The sequence below is a fragment of the Schistocerca cancellata genome, chromosome 4 (assembly GCF_023864275.1).
Source record: "Schistocerca cancellata isolate TAMUIC-IGC-003103 chromosome 4, iqSchCanc2.1, whole genome shotgun sequence".
Classification (NCBI taxonomy): Eukaryota; Metazoa; Arthropoda; class Insecta; order Orthoptera; family Acrididae; genus Schistocerca; species Schistocerca cancellata.
The window spans coordinates 197,179,280-197,198,124 of NC_064629.1; the positions used below are offsets into that span (position 1 = coordinate 197,179,280).

Here is an 18,845-nt window from a genome sequence, read left to right on the forward strand (position 1 = left end):
GCCTCGTGATGACTGGGTGTTGTGTGTTGTGTGCTGCCGTTAGGTTTAAGTAGTTGTAAGTTCTAGGGGGCTGATGACGATAGATGTTAACTCCCATAGCGCTGAGAGCCATTTGAACCATTTTTTTTATGACCTCGTTGTCGACGAGACTAACACTAATTTCATATTCCTCCAGACCGGCGGGGTGTGGGCGTCGAGGTGGGGGTGGGGAGGCCTTAAAATAACACTTTTTTTGTTTTTCTTGAATAATTCTAAATACGTTGCGCCTCACGAAAATGTTTGTGCTACAAAATTAAACTAAATGAAATTTCATACAAAAAGGGTCGTATCAAATTTTCTCTGTGCCTAACAATTTCCCCGTTGCAGGGTGGAGAAAAGTCGCTGATTATTAAGAAATAGTGTTTTAATGGTATAAAATTGGTGTTTATATTTAAATTGTTAAATGAAGTGGGTTGAGAACAAACATTAAATGCGTGTACCTAACGTAAGTATCATAGAACCGTATTAAGAGATAAAATGTGTTCTGGAAGTTTGACGGGCTGGGGGTCGGTGGGCGGGTGGGGAGGGGTTGGTTGGCGTATAGGGTAGACGTGTTAGGGACGTGAAGGAAGGTAAGTCGCCGGATTGTGGCCACACATCCCCCTCTTTCATAGGTCTACGAACTGAAGACCGAGCAGGTGATTCCGCACTCTCTCTATCCGACTACGTCACAAGAAGCAACTACACGGTGTTTCACAAAGGTATACCAATCCTTCCACAGCACACTTTATGAATCACTAGCCACACAGTGTGCAGATATTCCTGGAGGAGTTTATTTTTCACAGAATATATTGAAACTACATGGAACACAGATATGAGTTACTAATAATACTAACACAAACAACTATATGAAAAGAATCTACTTAAATCTCTGCACACTGTTCTAGACTGATCAAGGGAAAATTGATTCTCAGTCATCCTGTGCAGTAGCTGCGGCGTTCTTCTGGAAAAGGCCACCTCTCGTGCCACGAGTGCTACTAGCTTTTCAGTTTAGAGAGATTATACCATCCCAGAATTTTCTTTTCGATTCTCTCGGGTGAGCAGACGAAACAACTTCGCTGACTTTGTGTTTGAATAGTGGAGTTATTTTCAGTTTACTAGGCGAGTACTTATTTGCAGTTGTTAAGTGAACTTTTATGTCAAATACTTCTTTATAAGCCAGGCCGAGAAGTGTTCAATTTCTGTGATGTGGTCAGTGACTTGCGTAGTGTTAGTAGGAAATCGATAGGATTGGTAAATGTGCTACCTTCCTGCTATCTGTCACAGACAACATATTGTAAAGCCGTATAACGGTACCGTAGTCACTAGAACTTGTAGAGTGTGCTGCACCGAGTGAGGCAACTTGTCATACGTCCACAGCATTTCTTGCAAGGTGGCTGTAAACATGTCTGATCGAATGGGACTGATCATGTTCGAGTCTAGAACAGTAATCTACTGTAATGCGCCGGCCGGGGTGGCCGAGCGGTTCTAGGCGCTACAGTCTGGACCCGTGCGACCGCTACGGTCGCAGGTTCGAATCCTGCCTCGGGCATGGATGTATGTGATGTCCTTAGGTTAGTTAGGTTTAAGTACTTCTAAGTTCTAGGGGACTGATGACCTCAGAAGTTAAGTCCCATAGTGCTCAGAGAAATTTGAACCATTTACTGTAATGCATTGCTTGAATTATGTTAAAATGTGTAGAGTTCCATAATACCTAGGTGACGTACCTCTCTAGCAGAGGGAGCTAATTTAAGCCACTGGACCTCTTCAGGTGCTGGCAAAGCTGAGGCTGGGGTGATGCATTTGAAACCTCTTATAATGTGAAAAGCATTCCATCCAGTGGTATTAGATACAGTGAAATCGTCATTGCCGAATACATACAGAAGCTTGTTATACTTGGGGCAATCTCTTCGGCGTGGTAGACGCTTGTCAGCTCCAGCTTTTGAGATTTTTTACATAATAGATCACTGAAAAACTGCAGATAAGTGCTAACTTTTAAACTAAAAATAACTACACTAAATAAACAAAACCTCGGTGAAATTTTATTTACTTACTTAAGAGAGCTGGACAAGATGTGGTGGGGAGGTATAGTCCGTCTGTAAACTGAAAACTGAGCAGTGCTCATCGTGGGGAAAGTGGCCTTTTCAGAACAACACGACAACTGCCATACGGAACGACTAAGCATCAATTTCCGGTCTAGCAGTGTTGAAAAATATGCAGAGATTAAAGCATATTCTGTTCTTATGCGTTCCTTGTGTTAGTATTATTAGGGAATCATTTCTACGTTCGATGTCGTGTTACGCATTTTGTGAAAAATAAACATTCCCATGTAATGTCTGTACAATGTGTTGCCAGGCGTGCTGCGAGAGCATCGCTATAATTTTATGGAACACCCTGCAGTTGCTTCTACTGAAGTAGTGGAGTAGACAGAGTTGTGAATCGCCCGCTCGGTCTTCAGGTCACAGACCTATGAAGGAGGGAAGTGCAGCGGCGACCTCCCACCCAGTTATACATCCAGGACACAATTTATCCGTAATGCAGCCGTATTCCACTTAAATGCGATGCAAACCTTTAAAATTTCTTCTTAACCCGCTTCATTTAACAACAAATATTGATTTTATACCATTAAAACACAATTTTTAATAATTTGTAATGTTTCCAAGCCCTGCAATGCAAAAATTATTATTAGTCTTACAGAAAAAATGAAAATGACCTTTTTTTAGGAAATTTAATGTAGTTTAATTTTGCATTTTTAGTATGTTGTTCATGGCCCTTCATCATACCACCGTACAAAAATTTTGGACTTCACGAATTTTTCTCCTTATTTTCCTTTTTTGACATAACTACTAGTCCGGTTGTTACTAGTGCCTGACAAATGGTATGAAATGACAAGGAATGTTACAGGGAGTATATTATTTGTTCTCTGATGGCAGGCATAGAAGTGAAGAGACTACAGTGTGCTTGGTGCACTGTATTGCGACCCTCCCTTTAGGTGGTGGTGGCCAGACGTGGTCGACAGGAAGGGTGATGACGAGTATGGCTGTCCTCACCTTCGCCGGCCGCGGTGGTCTAGCGGTTCTAGGCGCGCAGTCCGGAACCGCGCGACTGCTACGGTCGCAGGTTCGAATCCTGCCTCGGGCATGGATGTCTGTGATGTCCTTAGGTTAGTTAGGTTTAAGTAGTTCTCAGTTCTAGGGGACTGATGACCACAGATGTTAAGTCCCATAGTGCTCAGAGCCATTTGAACCATTTTTGTCCTCACCTTCCCATGCAGTCCAGCACCAGGCCACTGTCGCATTCAAATGCCGCACAAATCTTGATGTTATGCTATTTGACTAGCCGGTCAAATGGAGATGTGCAATGAAGTCCTGTTCAGACTCTGACAGGTGCTGACTAACGCCGTCTCGCTCGAGTACACGCCATTCCTGCGTCCTTCAGTGTGATGACATATGAAGCTGTTGACGCCACTTCTGCACTTTCCAGTCACATTAATATAGACACCTGCAAAAAGCTTGAATATCATATTTTGCAACATGGCCCTTTGCGAGACGTGCAGGAAGAGAGTCAACGAGGTTGTGGAAGGTACCGACAAAGATGCCATGTCGACTCCACTGCCATGGCGAGCTGCGCTAGGTTACTCGGTTGACTATATCCATGGCACGAACAGACGGAGCGAGGTGGTTCCACAGACTCTCTTTTGGGTTTAAAAAGTGGCTCTGAGCACTATGGGACTTAACTTCTGAGGTCATGAGTCCCCTAGAACTTAGAACTACTTAAACCTAACTAACCTAAGGATATCACACACATCCACGCCCGAGGCAGGATTCGAACCTGCGACCGTAGCAGTCGCGCGGTTCCAGACTGAAGCGCCTAGAACCACTCGGCCACTCCCGCCGGCTTTTGGGTTTAAATTCGGAGAGTTTTGTGGGCAGAGGAATAAGGTAAACTCATCCTGGTGGTCTTCGAACCACGGACGTACACTGCGAACTGTGTGATGCGTTATATTGTCTTGCTGATAGATGCCATCGCGCCAAGGATAAACAAGCTGCATGTAGGGGTGGACATGGTCCCGAAGGATAGATTCAAACTTGCGTTGATCCATTTTGCCCTCAATAATGACAAGATCACCCACCGAATGCTGCGGAAACAACCCCAGGCTATTACGCGTGCATATTTCCGAGGGAGGATGAAACGTGATTCATCTGAAAAGGACACATGTCAACACTCAGTGGATGTCCAGTTCGGTGCTGATGTGTAAATTCCAGCCTTCGTCGCCAATGAACAAAAGTCAGCACGGGTGCATGAACCAGGCACGTGCTGCAGAGACCCATACGCAGCAACGTTCGCTGAAAGGTCATTGAGGAGACGTCGTTTGTAGCCCCTTGGTTCATCTCGGCGGTCAGTTGCTCAACAGTTAGACATTTATTCGCCCGTACACATCTCCGCAGGGTTTGTTCACCCCTGTCATCCATGGCTCCGGGTGCACGACGGTTGCCTTGGGGCCGGTTTTGGATAGCGCTGTTTTTCAATGCACGGTATGCTTTAACGGAGTCGGTAAACGAACAATTAACATATTTAGCCGTTTCAGAAATGCTTCCACCTTTGGACCAAAAGCGAATGATCGTACCCTTTTGGACGTCAGATAAATCGCTCCATTTCCGCATTTACGACAACGACTGCACTGTTTTATCCATCCCCACGACACGCTTTATGTGCCCTCCACTGCTAGTGCTGCCACCTGATGTCTGTGAGTGGTTACTGGACGTTGACGTCGAACATCGACAGTGGTCTCATTAAGAAGACTGAATCGCGTATATCTACTACACCTGCCAACAACACTAAACGCGAACAACATTGAAACACTCTTTTGGGCATTCTACCTGAATTGCAACTCTGTATCATTTACATACCCGCCGATGCTGTGTACATGTACGAAGTTACATTGAGATCCGATCATGTCTTTTGGATGCTTCACTTTTTTTGACAGGCAGTAAGTCCATTAACTTATATTACTGTTCAGATCCTTGCGGACTGCACTGGCGGAAACAGACAGCAGGGGAAAATATTTGAAATGCTGAACGCCGATTCTAGAAGATGCTTCACAAAGGAAGTGTGCGGGATACTTCCCCCTTTGCTGTACCTCTACAGAGATGAGCAATATTGATACAAGTACCAATGTAGTTGAAAAATAGCTAAAATTTCTCAAAATCTTTAAATCTCTGTAGCAGGACCGGAAGGATAACCGGGAACTCTGCAAATCTTGGACACAGGTGAGAGGAACGAAGAAGCGGCACCTCGGAAACCACGCAGGCTGGGTTATTTACAAGGATTTTTACTCAGAAGCGTACCATTGTACGACTATAGGTTTTCCCTCGCAAACTTTCCGCGCTGGACGACAAAAGACTAAAATATGATTGGTCGGCGTTCGGAAGAATCTGTAAAAAGGGAGAATATACCGCTGTTTCGGCAATATGATTCGTTTTCGGAATTATGAGGGTGGCGAGCCGAGCCTTGCTCGGAAGCCAGTGGTGGAGAGATGAGGTCTTCCGTTGTCGCCCGTGTGTGACGGTCGCTCGGTATCAGCTTTCTTGGTACAGGCGGACTTGCTGTCTTTGCTCTGAGGAGAGTTTATAATTAGAATAGTTATGCACTGTACGTTTGCGAACCTATACTATTCTGGACTTCACCTCTGGGTTGGAAATCTTCGTTGAGTACGCAGTGTACAGTAACTGAGAGCACTTCTTCTGCCTATACTTACGTTGAGACGTTATCTGAACTCCGTCCTTATAGCTGGGAGTTCGCGTTTCTCGCATGTAGAACACAGAGAGGAGAAGACAGTATTAGAGTATATTAGTCAGAGGACCGCCTTCTGCCGTCCTAGTTTTTGAAAGAGTTTATTTGTGGCTGGAGTTCTTACATCGTCGCAGACGAGAACGAGAACCATCACTTCGACACAGCGGACGCAGTACATATGGTGATATCACAAATTGCTTCGACTTATTAGAGCTATAAAATTAAACAGTAGTGATCACGTTACTTTATTTCCACTGTGGTTCCACACCACTGTAGGTCATCTTTGAGTGTAGTGTCTTCTAGTGTTTGGTACGTAGATGATGTCAGTCATTTCGCGTTAGTGATATTAGACCACACAGTCATAATAAGGGGCAGAGTTAGGCAATTGATTAATAATTTTAGTTTGGAAATATAGACAAGTGTACTTAAAGGGTTCATATTATTCAATAATAGAAATATATTGAACAACAACGTTTATCATTTAGTAGTATTAGCTGCCTTCATCATTCATTTATGTTTAGATTGTAATTTATATGTAAAAATGAGCATTAAGAGATCCTAAGATCTGCTTCAGGGGTAGTCAGACAAGGCCAAATCATCATTTTAGCGCATTATTTTTCGTTGTGCACATTCATTTTTACACCCGCCTGGAGTAGCATCTTGGAATATAATCGGCGAATGGACTGGTTTGCTGTTCCCCTCCTTAAACCCCATCGAGCACGTGTGGGATGCATTGGAGAGACATACTGCAGTATGTCCAGATGCACCAATGACCATCCAGCAGTTGTCAACCACGCTGATGGAGGAATGAACGCCCTACCACAAGAACTCCTCGCCAGCTTTTGGCCAGAGTGAGAGCACGTTGGGGAACATGCATTGCCGTCGGTGCGTATTTCTTTCAGTTACCTTCTGTGCTACACTATAGCAGTTCTTTCTTTGTATGGTACAAGTTTCAAAATGGTTCAAATGGCTCTGAGCACTATGGGACTTAACATCGGAGGCCATCAGTCCCCCTAGAACTTAGAACTACTTAAACCTAACTAACCTAAGGACATCACACACATCCATGCCCGAGGCAGGATTCGAACCTGCGACCGTAGCAGTCGCGCGGTTCCGGACTGAAGCACCTAGAACCGCTCGGCCACCGCTGCCGGCGGTACAAGTTTAATTGACCTGTGTTTACTTGGCAGTGACGCATCATGCAAGAGCTACGCTCATTGTTAAATTTGAATCCGAATGTATATAACTCGATATGACCAGCACGTTTATAACAATCTGCTACATTTAGAATATTCTCAAAGATTTATGTTGTCTCCCGAAAACAGGAAACACCAAATATAAAATGATCATCATCAATTCTGCTTAAAAAGTGTCACACAGAGGCTACATGTGCGGTTAACATAATGTAACATGTCAAATGATGTCAGTAGTTTATGAATTCGTATGTTTCTTTCTCAATGGTCGAACAAAAGAAATAAGAAAAGAAATCAGAAAAAAAAATCTTGTCCAGGATGATGTTGTTGATGGAACGTTAAATATTAACAAGGAGAGCACAATAACAATGATTAAACTATGTTAAGTCTGTGTTAAGTCTGACAACTGAAAAATAAACTGCAGCAAGTCGTCATGGGTGACAGTTCCGTTTGAAGCAGTTAGTCCGAGAACACTAACCTTCCAGTCGCTTTGCCAGTTCTTTGGCAAACAAGATATTAGCGAGCTTGCTACGTCCGTAGGCGCCCACTGCACTGTACGATTTCTCCCACATCAGATCGTCGAAATTGATAGATCCATCTGTAATAAAAAGTAAATATCTACAAAAATTGTATAATTAAGAGAGTCTCGAGTAATTTATTTTTCAGTAAACAATCATGAGGGACGAAAGATGTAAGTTGTTATCAAGATTTGATAGAATACTCTCATAAGTTCTGTAAGAGTTCCTTGTGTATGTAATATGTTTAGGGGCAGCGTGAATAACTTATTTTCAGTTATGGCAACGTTTCCAGGTTTCAAAATACTAAAAGAATGGTAGTTCATCTCTATTAGAGACCAGCAAAAATGCAAAAGTATTGCGTTGCCTTGTGGCCATTCAAATTTTTATTGAAGGTCGCATACTTTATTTGAAACCAGATTCAATCGCATAATATCGACATACGGCTGTTGAGATGTTGCAATTTTATGTTACTATTAATTCAGTGCAAACATTTACGGTAGTGATAACTTTTTTCAGTTACAGAGCGTATTTCAAGCAAACTTCATCTGCATCCTCATAGCGGCGCTACTAACGCCAGTCTTACGCTAGTGGCGCGAAATTTTGAATAGACGTCATATTTCGGTTGGAGAAACACGCCTACCAACTCCTTCTTCTTGTTGGGATTTTTTTTCGATCATTGTAGTTCAATATAAACCACCGTATGCATGTAAAAAAAAATAAAAAATCAGAACATAAGAAATCATGTGAATTGTCTGCTTCCTGCAGTACGCGCATGCAGGATATATAGTACAGTTCTAAAACTGACTCTTCCCATACCACGGCGAGAGGTCACCATTATGTCCCAGGGAGTATAAAATATCATTATTATCAAGCACAGAATGAGAATTTTTTATATGTGTAAGGAACGATCAACAGGTTTCCGATCGAGGACGTTGCTGCAGCGTGTGTGCAATGTAGCGCAGGTACGATGTGTGTTCATAAGCACCGACATGCATACAAGGGATAAGTGTGGCAGTCGTCTTTCCGACGTGCGTGCGGTACATGCGGAAACGCGGCCAATATGCTGTTATTCGTTTCTCAGCTGCCAAAGGACAAACGGCGGTAGACATCCATCGAAGAATGAAGAAAGTTCACCATCCTAAGGTCCTGATCTCTTCCAATGCGATTATCACGCCTTCAGTCCCTTAATAAAAGGCCTTGAAGGGTCGACGATTCCTGTCGGACAAGGATGAGCATCGGGCAGTTACGGACTTCTTCACGCACCAGGACACGGTGTTTTACGAAACGGGTATCTTCAACCTGGAGCGACGGTGGTATGTTTGCTTCAATGTTGACGTTGGGTGGACCGTACGACCTTCGAACGGGAACTTTTTGATCGCCCCTTACTTTGTGAATGGCTCTGGCAAATACGAAAATTAGAGAAGAAAACTAAGATTTTATTATACGTACTGCGATGAGCTAGGGAAGAGACGACGACGATCCTAGCAGGAGCAGAGGCGCGCAGCCTGGGCAGCAGCAGGCAGGTGAAGAGGAAGTGGCCCAGGTGGTTGACGCCCAGCTGCATCTCGAAGCCGTCCTCCGTCAGGCTGTGTGGACACGCCATGACGCCTGAAACACAGCACTCACGCCATCACGACTCCTGGTGCGGGGACCACGAGTAATACGGGCCCCACAACAAACGTGTGACGTCACACTAGTCGCCTTGTCTGCCATATTTCGCGAATGTCTGGTTCCGTGCAGGGCCAGTGGCAGTCAATATGTCAATGGAAAGGCACCTGCTAAAATTCTTAACTTTGTCGTGTGCTATTGAGTGCTTCCACCCACTTAGATGAGCAGTTAGGAATTATTAAACTCATATGAAATAGTTACTTGATCCCCACCGGAGACGGCTGCTGGCACTCTTAAGACCTGTAGTGTCATGTGCTGTGCCATGGCATGTCTTTCTCGTGGATCTTGTCCAGGCATTAGCACCTGTCATCATGCCTCATTCTTTCTTTCGACAATGCTCAACTGAGAAATCTGGCAATATCACAGTGCCACTGTTGTCTGCATAATTTTATGTATTCGATGTAATCTTGTAGCCAAGCTAGCGAATATGCACTAATTAAAGTATGTGACTGATTTGAATACAATTAAATGTATTCCTGTTTCTTATTATTAATTGTTACTCCTTAAGACGACTGCAACATGATCATGGAACATTCCACTACAATAACGAAGTAATATGAGGGCAGTTCTGAAAATAACTTCTATTTAGTTAGTAAGTAAAAAGTGCAGTAATTCACGGTTTTGGCTGTGGCTGTTTTGTCTCCATCATCAAGTACTCTTAAGAGAGAAAGAATAAGGCTAAGTATACCTGACGATGGTGACAGAGTCCATCGCCCAAATATTGGGCCCTTTGGATACCAAGAGCTGGCAATACTTCCATGAACTATTTTGTCATACAATACACTGGAATACACTGGAATAAAGTGAAGAACTACAAGAAAGTAGAAACTAATGCTACACTTTAACACATATAAATTGAGGTTACAACACTAATCTGCTTCTCAAAGTAATTTTCTAATGAAACTAGGCAACTTCTATATACTGCAGTGTTGACGCTGCACGCCAATTGTGTATTCTATCTTGTTCTTAGCAACATGCTGAACAATCTGTTACATAGTGGGTATTTCTGTTAGTCCCACCTAGGCCGTTAAGTACGTTGCACTTATTTCGAAAGCACCATTCTAAGCGCCAGTAATTTGTTATACATTCCTTTTTTTAAATTATTGTTGGGCCGCAGATCACTGGAGATAAACCATCAAAGATCGAATTCATGTAGCTGTGAACAGATTATACGAAGGAAAAAACTGATAGGGAATCACATACATTAAAACAGACAAATGTGTTATTAATTTGTTTTTTTTTTAATTAAAGGAGATTAAAATCACAGACTAGAAATCTCAAAGCGTTTGATCTGATCAGATAGATACTGTATGTTAATTATACCATGTGGGCCCCTGAATGCAGTTGTAACTATACCTTACAAATGTTTATTGACCAGCTGAGAGAAGAAATGTGTCGTTCCCCTGAGAATTTCTTCTTGTTGTGTCGACAGGAAGGAATCTGTTGCGTTCTGATGTATAGAAAGAGAGAAACCCTTGATGACGAAAATGTGTCTGCCAGAGGATGTCTACTGCCCACCCTCATGATGTGATGAGTTTCGATGTACTATGGAAATGATCATCAGAAAACCAAAAGCCCAAAAATGATATCTGTAGGTATCCAGGACGACTTTGAGACGAACGATTTCATACGATAACTCCTTGTGTATGCAGTTCTTTTTAATTTAATTCTAGTTTATCGAGCTTTCTCTTTCGTCATTTCCATAAGTTTCCAGGTGTTATGTATCTCTCCCTGAAGCGGTCACAGGCTGCATCCAGCAGTGTTATTCCGGGGAACACAACATTCCAAGGCAACACAGCAAACGAAACAACAAGTTGCGCTTTAATCATGCGTCATTCTGTTCTCAGACTACAGTATCTAATGTCCTGAATTTGTTCACATTAAAAGCAGTCGTAAGGGAATGAGGAATTCAGCTGATGTTGCAACTGTCTTTGGTTCCACAAAGTCCTGGTATCTGACACATCTAATGGGGAAAGTCTTGACCAGAGCTGTAAAATTACCGTAGGCTACCACAAACTATTATAAGTAGGCTACGGTAGTTCACGTAGTAGCCTCGCTGAGTTACGATCGTCCCCATGTTACCTGTACCCTAGGTATATTGCATACCTGTCGGGCGTTACCTCATTTCGATCCCTTTGTGTGCGTGTACGATCACTATCTTACTAAATTCCCCAAGAAATCGGAATCGGTGAACCGTTTAAAAACTGAGTGGTATATGAAAGGCCGTGTGACCTACGAAAATTTTAGTTCAGCGTAATTATCCTCCTGTCTTTTACATAAAAGTAAACGGTATTTGCAGTAAAATTGAAAGTCGATGTTTAATTCAGGTTTAATTCGCAAATTGTCGAATTGTAACGCAGAACAGAGGGATGTTGTATTACAAATTTAAAAAAAATACAGTTTTATCGTATAGTAATAGACAACGCAATTTTCTCAAACAAAATGGCAAAATTTAAAGGAAAAACAAAACAAAACTTATCAAACATCGCTTCAGTACTTCATCGAGCTTATATAAAACACGTCCTGGTATTCATGTACAACTTTCGGACTCATCAGTAAAAACAGGAAACTGTAGCCTTCGATCATGGTGAGGAATGTTCTATTGAGAACTAAATAACAACAATAAGTATATTTTTTATGTCTGTGCACACAAACTGTACTTGGATGAAACGTAGCTGCTTACTCAAAAGCGCAGAAGTTACACGGTGAACTTATTTTTATTACTCTTGGAATGCATTTTATATTTCGTAAGGGTATAAAATACACAATGAACTAACTCTGAGCGACATGAGTTATGATTGCAAAACAAACAAAAGACAAAGAGAAGTCATCGGCTTACAGTTCCTCTCTCACACATTTATTTATGTTTCTTTTCCTACCAATACTACCGGAAATCCTGCCATTTATTACGCCATTTGTGTGCTGTACCAAAATTATCGAACTATAGGTTTGGTAGAGCTGTCTTGAAAAAGTCAGGCATCATACAGAAGGTAGTTATTGTAATACGCTCTTCGTAGAATTCAGCCATCTGCGAACTTTAGTAGGGTGAGTTAAAATTCCCCATAGACTGACAAACGCTGTGATGGTATCAAAGGTGTACTTAGGATGATCAAATAGCTCCCGGTGTGTGGACTAGTGTTGTCAGGAAGGAAAATGATGCCGAACTTGGCATGAAACACCATTTCTCTCAATTGGTTTTTGTAGATGTTTCAATGGTCTGCGAGGCACTATTGAAATTATTGTTGTACCTCTTTGCTTAAAATAGACCAGCAGTACACATTTCTTTCTCAAAATACAGTGTACATAACTTTCTTTGAAGGCATCGTTTGGTAGCATTTCACACATTTCTGGGATGAACGGGCTCAGGACCTGGTCGCAGACGACATGACGCATCACGACCGGCTGGACGAGAGGTGGCAACTCCCGCGATAGCGCAGTTCATCAGTAGCACCTGATAATGTCGGCAAGGTACTAAACGAAGTATTGTGCCAGTCAGACAAGATCGTACAGTTGAAAATCTGGGAAAATTCATATCACTTAACTAACATATAATTGACAGTTACTTAAAAACACTTCTATGCTTATTGATCTACACTCAAGAACACTGAACGTCGCGCACCCAAAGGGAAGAGAGATACAAACACGAAACGTCGCAAATAGGTTCACTGAGATCCGATACTCAAATGATCGAAGTTTGGTGCCAATGCTCATGCTCACAGACCCTGCTGTGGCGCTACAATATGGCAGGACACCCTATTTATACGGTGATTAGCGAACGAGTCATATACAGGGTGGTCGGAAGCCCCCGCTACAAACTTCTAGGACTTGTAGTGGGGAGAGAGTACATAATATTTTGAACAGGAACTCATGTTCAGATATGTACCATTTCCGTGCTACAACCAATTGAAAGCGTGTTGCTAATGCGACCATTTTTACAAGTAGTTGACTGGGCGTGATCCAGTAAATCACTTGTTTTACAGTTCCACTCATTAATAGACAATGAGACTGCTCGTGCACTTGTTGACGGATTTTCATCAACGTGATGCACTATCGCCTCTTTCAGTTCGGGCGTGTGGGGTCTCCCTGGAGCGCCACAGTCACGCCTGCTGCTGGTGAAGATACCCTTTCTCGAAACCGCTGCGTGACTGTGGCGAAAGTGGTACGCCATGTAGTCTGAAGTTGTGGAGAACTATCTTGATAAAGGCGACGAGCAGCTCTTCTCTTGCCGTGAGTTTCGCCATTCAGGTAGGTCATGTCAGTGTTTTCTGCAAACCTGCACTCAACCGTGTTGCCCCAACACTGACAGACGCGTGAATGAGGCTCAACCAGATCAGTGAGGTAGGATAGGATGTCAAATGACATCAGCCGATCTGACGTAAGCACCCACCACTGTAATATCCTGTTGCAAACCTACCTAGAAAACATGTTTTCAAACGGCTGTAGCACGAAAACGGCACGTTTCCGGACATGTGTTCCTCTTCAAAATATTACGTACTCACTGCCCACTACAAGTCCTAAAAGTTTGTAACGGGAATTTCCGACTACCCTGTATGTGACGATCATATCCCGACTTGAGGAGGAAGTTCGTAGGTGCAGAATGACAGGTAAATGTGTTAGATGACATTACGCACAGTTAAGCCAGTTTGAGAGGCGCATGATGATCGACATGAAATCCGCAAGCTGGTCGATAAGCCATGTGGCTCGCCACGTCGATTGTTAGGAGTGCTCCGTCAGACAATGCTGGACGCAGTGGACACGATATGGCATCCACGTGCGATGTACTGTGTATGGAACGGCCAGGAAGACGACAAGGAGGGATGACTGAACGTTCGTGCGGCAAGCGATCAGGGATTCTATAGTGACTCGATCCACAATACAAGCAGATGTATGGGTGCCAGATGTTTCACAGTCCACTTCCAGATTCTTTGTGCATGCAAAGTTTCGATCCGGGCAGCCTTGTTGTGTACCGCCGTTAACAATGAGACATTGGCGACTCCGTCTACAGTAGTGCCAAGCCAGAACAAAGTGGGCTGCCACAGATTGGCAAAACGTCATGTTGATGAATCCTAATTCATGGTGTGGACAGATGTTAACTGCATAGAGGTGTGGAGGCAGCCTGGTGAACGGTACTGTCCCTCCCATGCTGCCGCACGCCGCACCATCCTCACAGGTAGCGTAATGGTCTCGGAGCCCATAGCCTACGGTTGTCACTCCACTCTAATTGTGGTACTTGAAACATTTTAGGGGCGAGAATTAAGTTCATATTTTGATCCATGTGGGACCTCTCCTGCATGGTCTACAAGGGGTACTTTTCCAGCTAGATAACGCTTATCCACATACAGCTCGAGTTGCTGAAGACTTAAAATATTATGTACAGCAGTACTGCTCCCCGAACTCGACCCCTATAGGACATGTGTGGGACCAGGTGAAACACCAGACTCCCCCATGTCACTGGAGGTGGCTGTTCAGGATTTGTGGGCCAGTCTGCCTCAGAATAACATCGGACGTCTAATCGTCTCGATACTGGACCGTGTTGCAGCATGCATTGCAGCAAAAGGTGGTCTAATGCATTACTGATGATACATTGTATTTGTCTACTTGTTTGCTCATTTGTCTTCATTTTGGGATCATGTGAATCTCTCATCCATATCATTACTTCTAATAAATTTCAATTTGATCGAATGCTCCCATCTTGGTCTGCTATTTTCAATGTTCCTAGGTGTATTTATAGGAAGGACCGTCACTAGGGTTCAACATGGGGCTTAACTAACTCTATCCGTCTACGTTTCAGGGCGATGAATGCCACTGGCAGGAATAGATGCATAAAATAGCCCCCCAGCATGGAAACCATACACTTCTGGCAAGTGTTTCTTATCCTCATAGGAATCTCATCCCACAGCTTATCCTCGCTGTTCAAAATCGATTCGCAATGTTTTTCGGTGGACTGTTTGCCTTACCCGCGTTGTTGATGAGCAGGTGTATGTTGGGGTGCTGGTCGAGCAGGCGGCGCGCGCAGTCTCGCACCGAGGTCAGCGACGAGAGGTCCAGCCTCTGGACGCGCACCTCTCCGGCTCCCTGGTAGCTCTGCAGCCGCCTCCGCAGCTCTGTCGCCGCCGCCTCCGCCTTCTGCTCGTCTCGGCACGCCAGCACAACTGTCGCTCCTGCAACCAGAAACAATGTACCGGTCAATATGTGTATCCTTAACATCGGTTTGTTGCAGGATTCCCGAACATATTCTCAGTGCGAATATAATGAATTTCCTTGAGACAGAGAAGTTGCTGTCCATGCATCAGCACGGCTTTAGAAAGCATCGCTCCTGCGAAACGCAACTCGCTCTTTTTTCACATGATATCTTGCGAACCATGGATGAAGTGTATCAGACGGATGCCATATTCCTTGACTTCCGGAAAGCGTTTGACTCGGTGCCCCATTGCAGACTCCTAACTAAGGTACGAGCATATGGGATTGGTTTCCAAGTATGTGAGTGGCTCGAAGACTTCTTAAGTAATAGAACCCAGTACGTTGTCCTCGATGGTGAGTGTTCATCGGAGGTGAGGGTATCATCTGGAGTGCCCCAGGGAAGTGTGGTAGGTCCGCTGTTGTTTTCTATCTACATAAATGATCTTTTGGATAGGGTGGATAGCAATGTGCGGTTGTTTGCTGATGATGCTGTGGTGTACGGGAAGGTGTCGTCGTTGAGTGACTGTAGGAGGATACAAGATGACTTGGACAGGATTTGTGATTGGTGCAAAGAACGGCAGCTAACTCTAAATATAGATAAATGTAAATTAATGCAGATGAATAGGAGAATTAATCCTGTAATGTTTGAATACTCCATTAGTAGTGTAGCGCTTGACACAGTCACGTCGATTAAATATTTGGGCGTAACATTGCAGAGCTATATGAAGTGGGACAAGCATGTAATTGCAGTTTTGGGGAAGGCGGATAGTCGTCTTCGGTTCATTGGCAGAATTTTGGGAAGATGTGGTTCATCTGTAAAGGAGACTGCTTATAAAACACTAATACGACCTATTCCTGAGTACTGCTCGAGCGTTTGGGATCCCTATGAGGTCGGATTGAGGGAGGACATAGAAGCAGTTCAGAGGCGGGCTGCTAGATTTGTTACTGGTAGGTTTGATCATCACGCGAGTATTACGGAAATGCTTCAGGAACTCGGGTGGGAGTCTCTACAGGAAAGAAGGCGTTCTTTTCGTGAATCGCTACTGAGGAAATTTAGAGAACCAGCATTTGAGACTGACTGCAGTACAATTTTACTGCCGTCAACTTACATTTCGCGGAAAGACCACAAAGATAAGATAAGAGAGATTAGGGCTCGTACAGAGGCATATAGGCAGTCATTTTTCCGTCGTTCTCTTTGGGAATGGAACAGGGAGAGAAGATGCTAGTTGTGATACGAGGTACCCTCCGCCACGCACCGTATGGTGGATTGCGGAGTATGTATGTAGATGTAGATATGTAGATGCTTCTTCTTTCCCCTAGCGCTCATTCCGTCTTGTACAGGGTTCTCTTTTCCAGCATTTCGCACCGAGCGAGGTGGCGCAGTGGTTAGCACACTGGACTCGCATTCGGGAGGACGACGGTTCAATCCCGCGTCCGGCCATCCTGATTTAGGTTTTCCGTGATTTCCCTAGATCACTTCAGGCAAATGCCGGGCTGGTTCCTTCGAAAGGGCACGGCCGATTTCCTTCCCCATCCTTCCCTAATCCGAGCTTGTGCTCCGTCTCTAATGACCTCGTTGTCGACGGGACGTTAAACACTAATCTCCTCCTCCTCCAGCATTTCACAAATTCTGTTTTATTACTAGCTGACTGCCTGGTGTCACCAGGGTATGTATTTCTTCCAGTCTTCTATTAGCCCATCTCCTCCTCCCTCCTCTATCGCCCTATCTCCCCCTCGCCCTCTAAGTCCATCTCCTTTCTCCTCTATCTCCTCCTCGCCCTCTAAGTCCATCTCCTCCTTGCCACCGAGGGAGGTAACGGAGTGGTTAGCACACTGGACGACGGTTCAAAACCACGTCCAGTCATGCTGATTTAGGGTATCTGTAATTTCCCTAAATCAGGCAAATGCCGTGATGGTTCCATTGAAAGAGCATAGTCGATTGCCTTCCGCATCTTTTCCTCATCTGATGGGGTCGATGACCTTGCTGTTTAGTCCCTTCCCCTAAATCAACCAACCAACCAATCCTCCTTGCCTCGCTAATTCCATCTCCTCCTTCCCCTCCCTCTGTTCATTTCCTCTTCACCCTTCAGTTTTTCCATCTTCTCCTCTCCCCTCTCTCTATCCATTACCTCTTCCCTTCTCTCTCTGCCCATCTCTTTCCTTTCTATGTCTATCTGCTCCTCTCCCCTTAATTTGTCCATCTCCTTCTCTTCCCTTTCTTTATCCATTTCTTCATCTCCCTCTCTCTGTCCACTCCTCCTCCACCCTTCTCTCTCCAAGTTATCACCATTACCCCAATAGGAGATTGCTGGTTCTTACTCCCACAGTATTTCTTTTCAGAGATTAAGTAAGATGTGTACCAAGTTTCGTGAAATCTGTCCAGTGATTTAGGATATGTGAAACACACGTATTTATAACGTGCATTACTGTGTGGATTTAACTGCGTGGCCGGATGTCCTTCGTGACATCAATGTCGTCAAGGTAACCCCAAGAGAGGGAAGTCATCATGTCGCCAACTCTCCGTGAATCGTGTAACGTTTTTTTGTGTTTTAACGTATTTTAACTGTTTGTATCACATTCTCGGAGGCGGAATATAGAGACCAGAGCAGCAGTTTCTTGAATGAGCCTGTGAAGCTGCAAAAACACAAAACTCAGGTTTGCTGTTGTATCAGTCCACTTTCGTTAATCCGCCGCTCGGATTCGATCTTGTTCTGGCGTTCTTCTCTCACTCACAAGCTAGCGCGCTGCGCGTTATGCTATACAAGCAGGTCAAAAATCGATATATGAACTACACTGTCCATTTATTTATTGACGTGACCGGTTTCGACCATTACTGTGGTCATCTTCAGACCTACAAGTCGTATACAAAGCTTTAATTAGAGGGCTACATACATTAAAGAAAATACATAAAGTTATAAAGCTATAAAGTGATGAATTACCATTGAGTAGGAACGTCTTTCTGCTGGAAAATCACTAGTGGAGAAACCAGTGCAGGTCTTACTGTATATAACGGAGGCTCCGCCCACTTCTAACGGCATGATGTGATTACTAACCAATGAGTTATAAGTCGAATAACAATGTAAAATTTCTTAGTTAAAAGAACATTGTCAAGAAATAAAAATAAACACACACTAAACGTAGCTTATTAAACAGCTATTGTCAATTAAGAAGGGTTAAAATATTTAAATATGTAGGATAAATTAACTATGGTTTGGCAGTACATGGGTTGCCCTCTCAAGGCCTGTTAGTGAACCATTTGTAACCACTGGTTGCCATGGTGAAGCTGGACGCCGTTCCAAAGATGAGGCAGCAGGCTTCTTTCCACTGAAGTTGTTGTAAAATCGATAGGCAAACTAGTGGTTGCCATGGTGAGGATAAATGCCAGTGCAAAGATGTAGCAGCAGGCTTCTTTCTAACGAAGTTGTTGCGAAAGTGGAATGGCGAAGACTGTCGCGTCCGACGAGGCATTATTGAG

General features: G+C 43.9%; 2 protein-coding genes across 4 annotated transcripts in view; both read right to left on the reverse strand.

Annotated features, from left to right (window-relative positions):
- Window positions 1-18,845, reverse strand: part of LOC126183335 (uncharacterized protein K02A2.6-like) — a 242,393-nt gene that overhangs the window by 112,772 nt on the left and 110,776 nt on the right. The window lies entirely within an intron of this gene.
- Window positions 7,478-18,845, reverse strand: part of LOC126183337 (retinol dehydrogenase 13-like) — a 76,633-nt gene continuing 65,265 nt past the window's right edge. The window contains exons 3-5 of the mRNA XM_049925202.1: window positions 15,148-15,351; window positions 8,972-9,130; window positions 7,478-7,602 (exon numbers count right to left, since the gene is read on the reverse strand). Of these exons, the coding sequence (XP_049781159.1) occupies window positions 7,478-7,602; window positions 8,972-9,130; window positions 15,148-15,351 (488 nt within the window). The remainder of the gene's footprint in view (window positions 7,603-8,971; window positions 9,131-15,147; window positions 15,352-18,845) is intronic.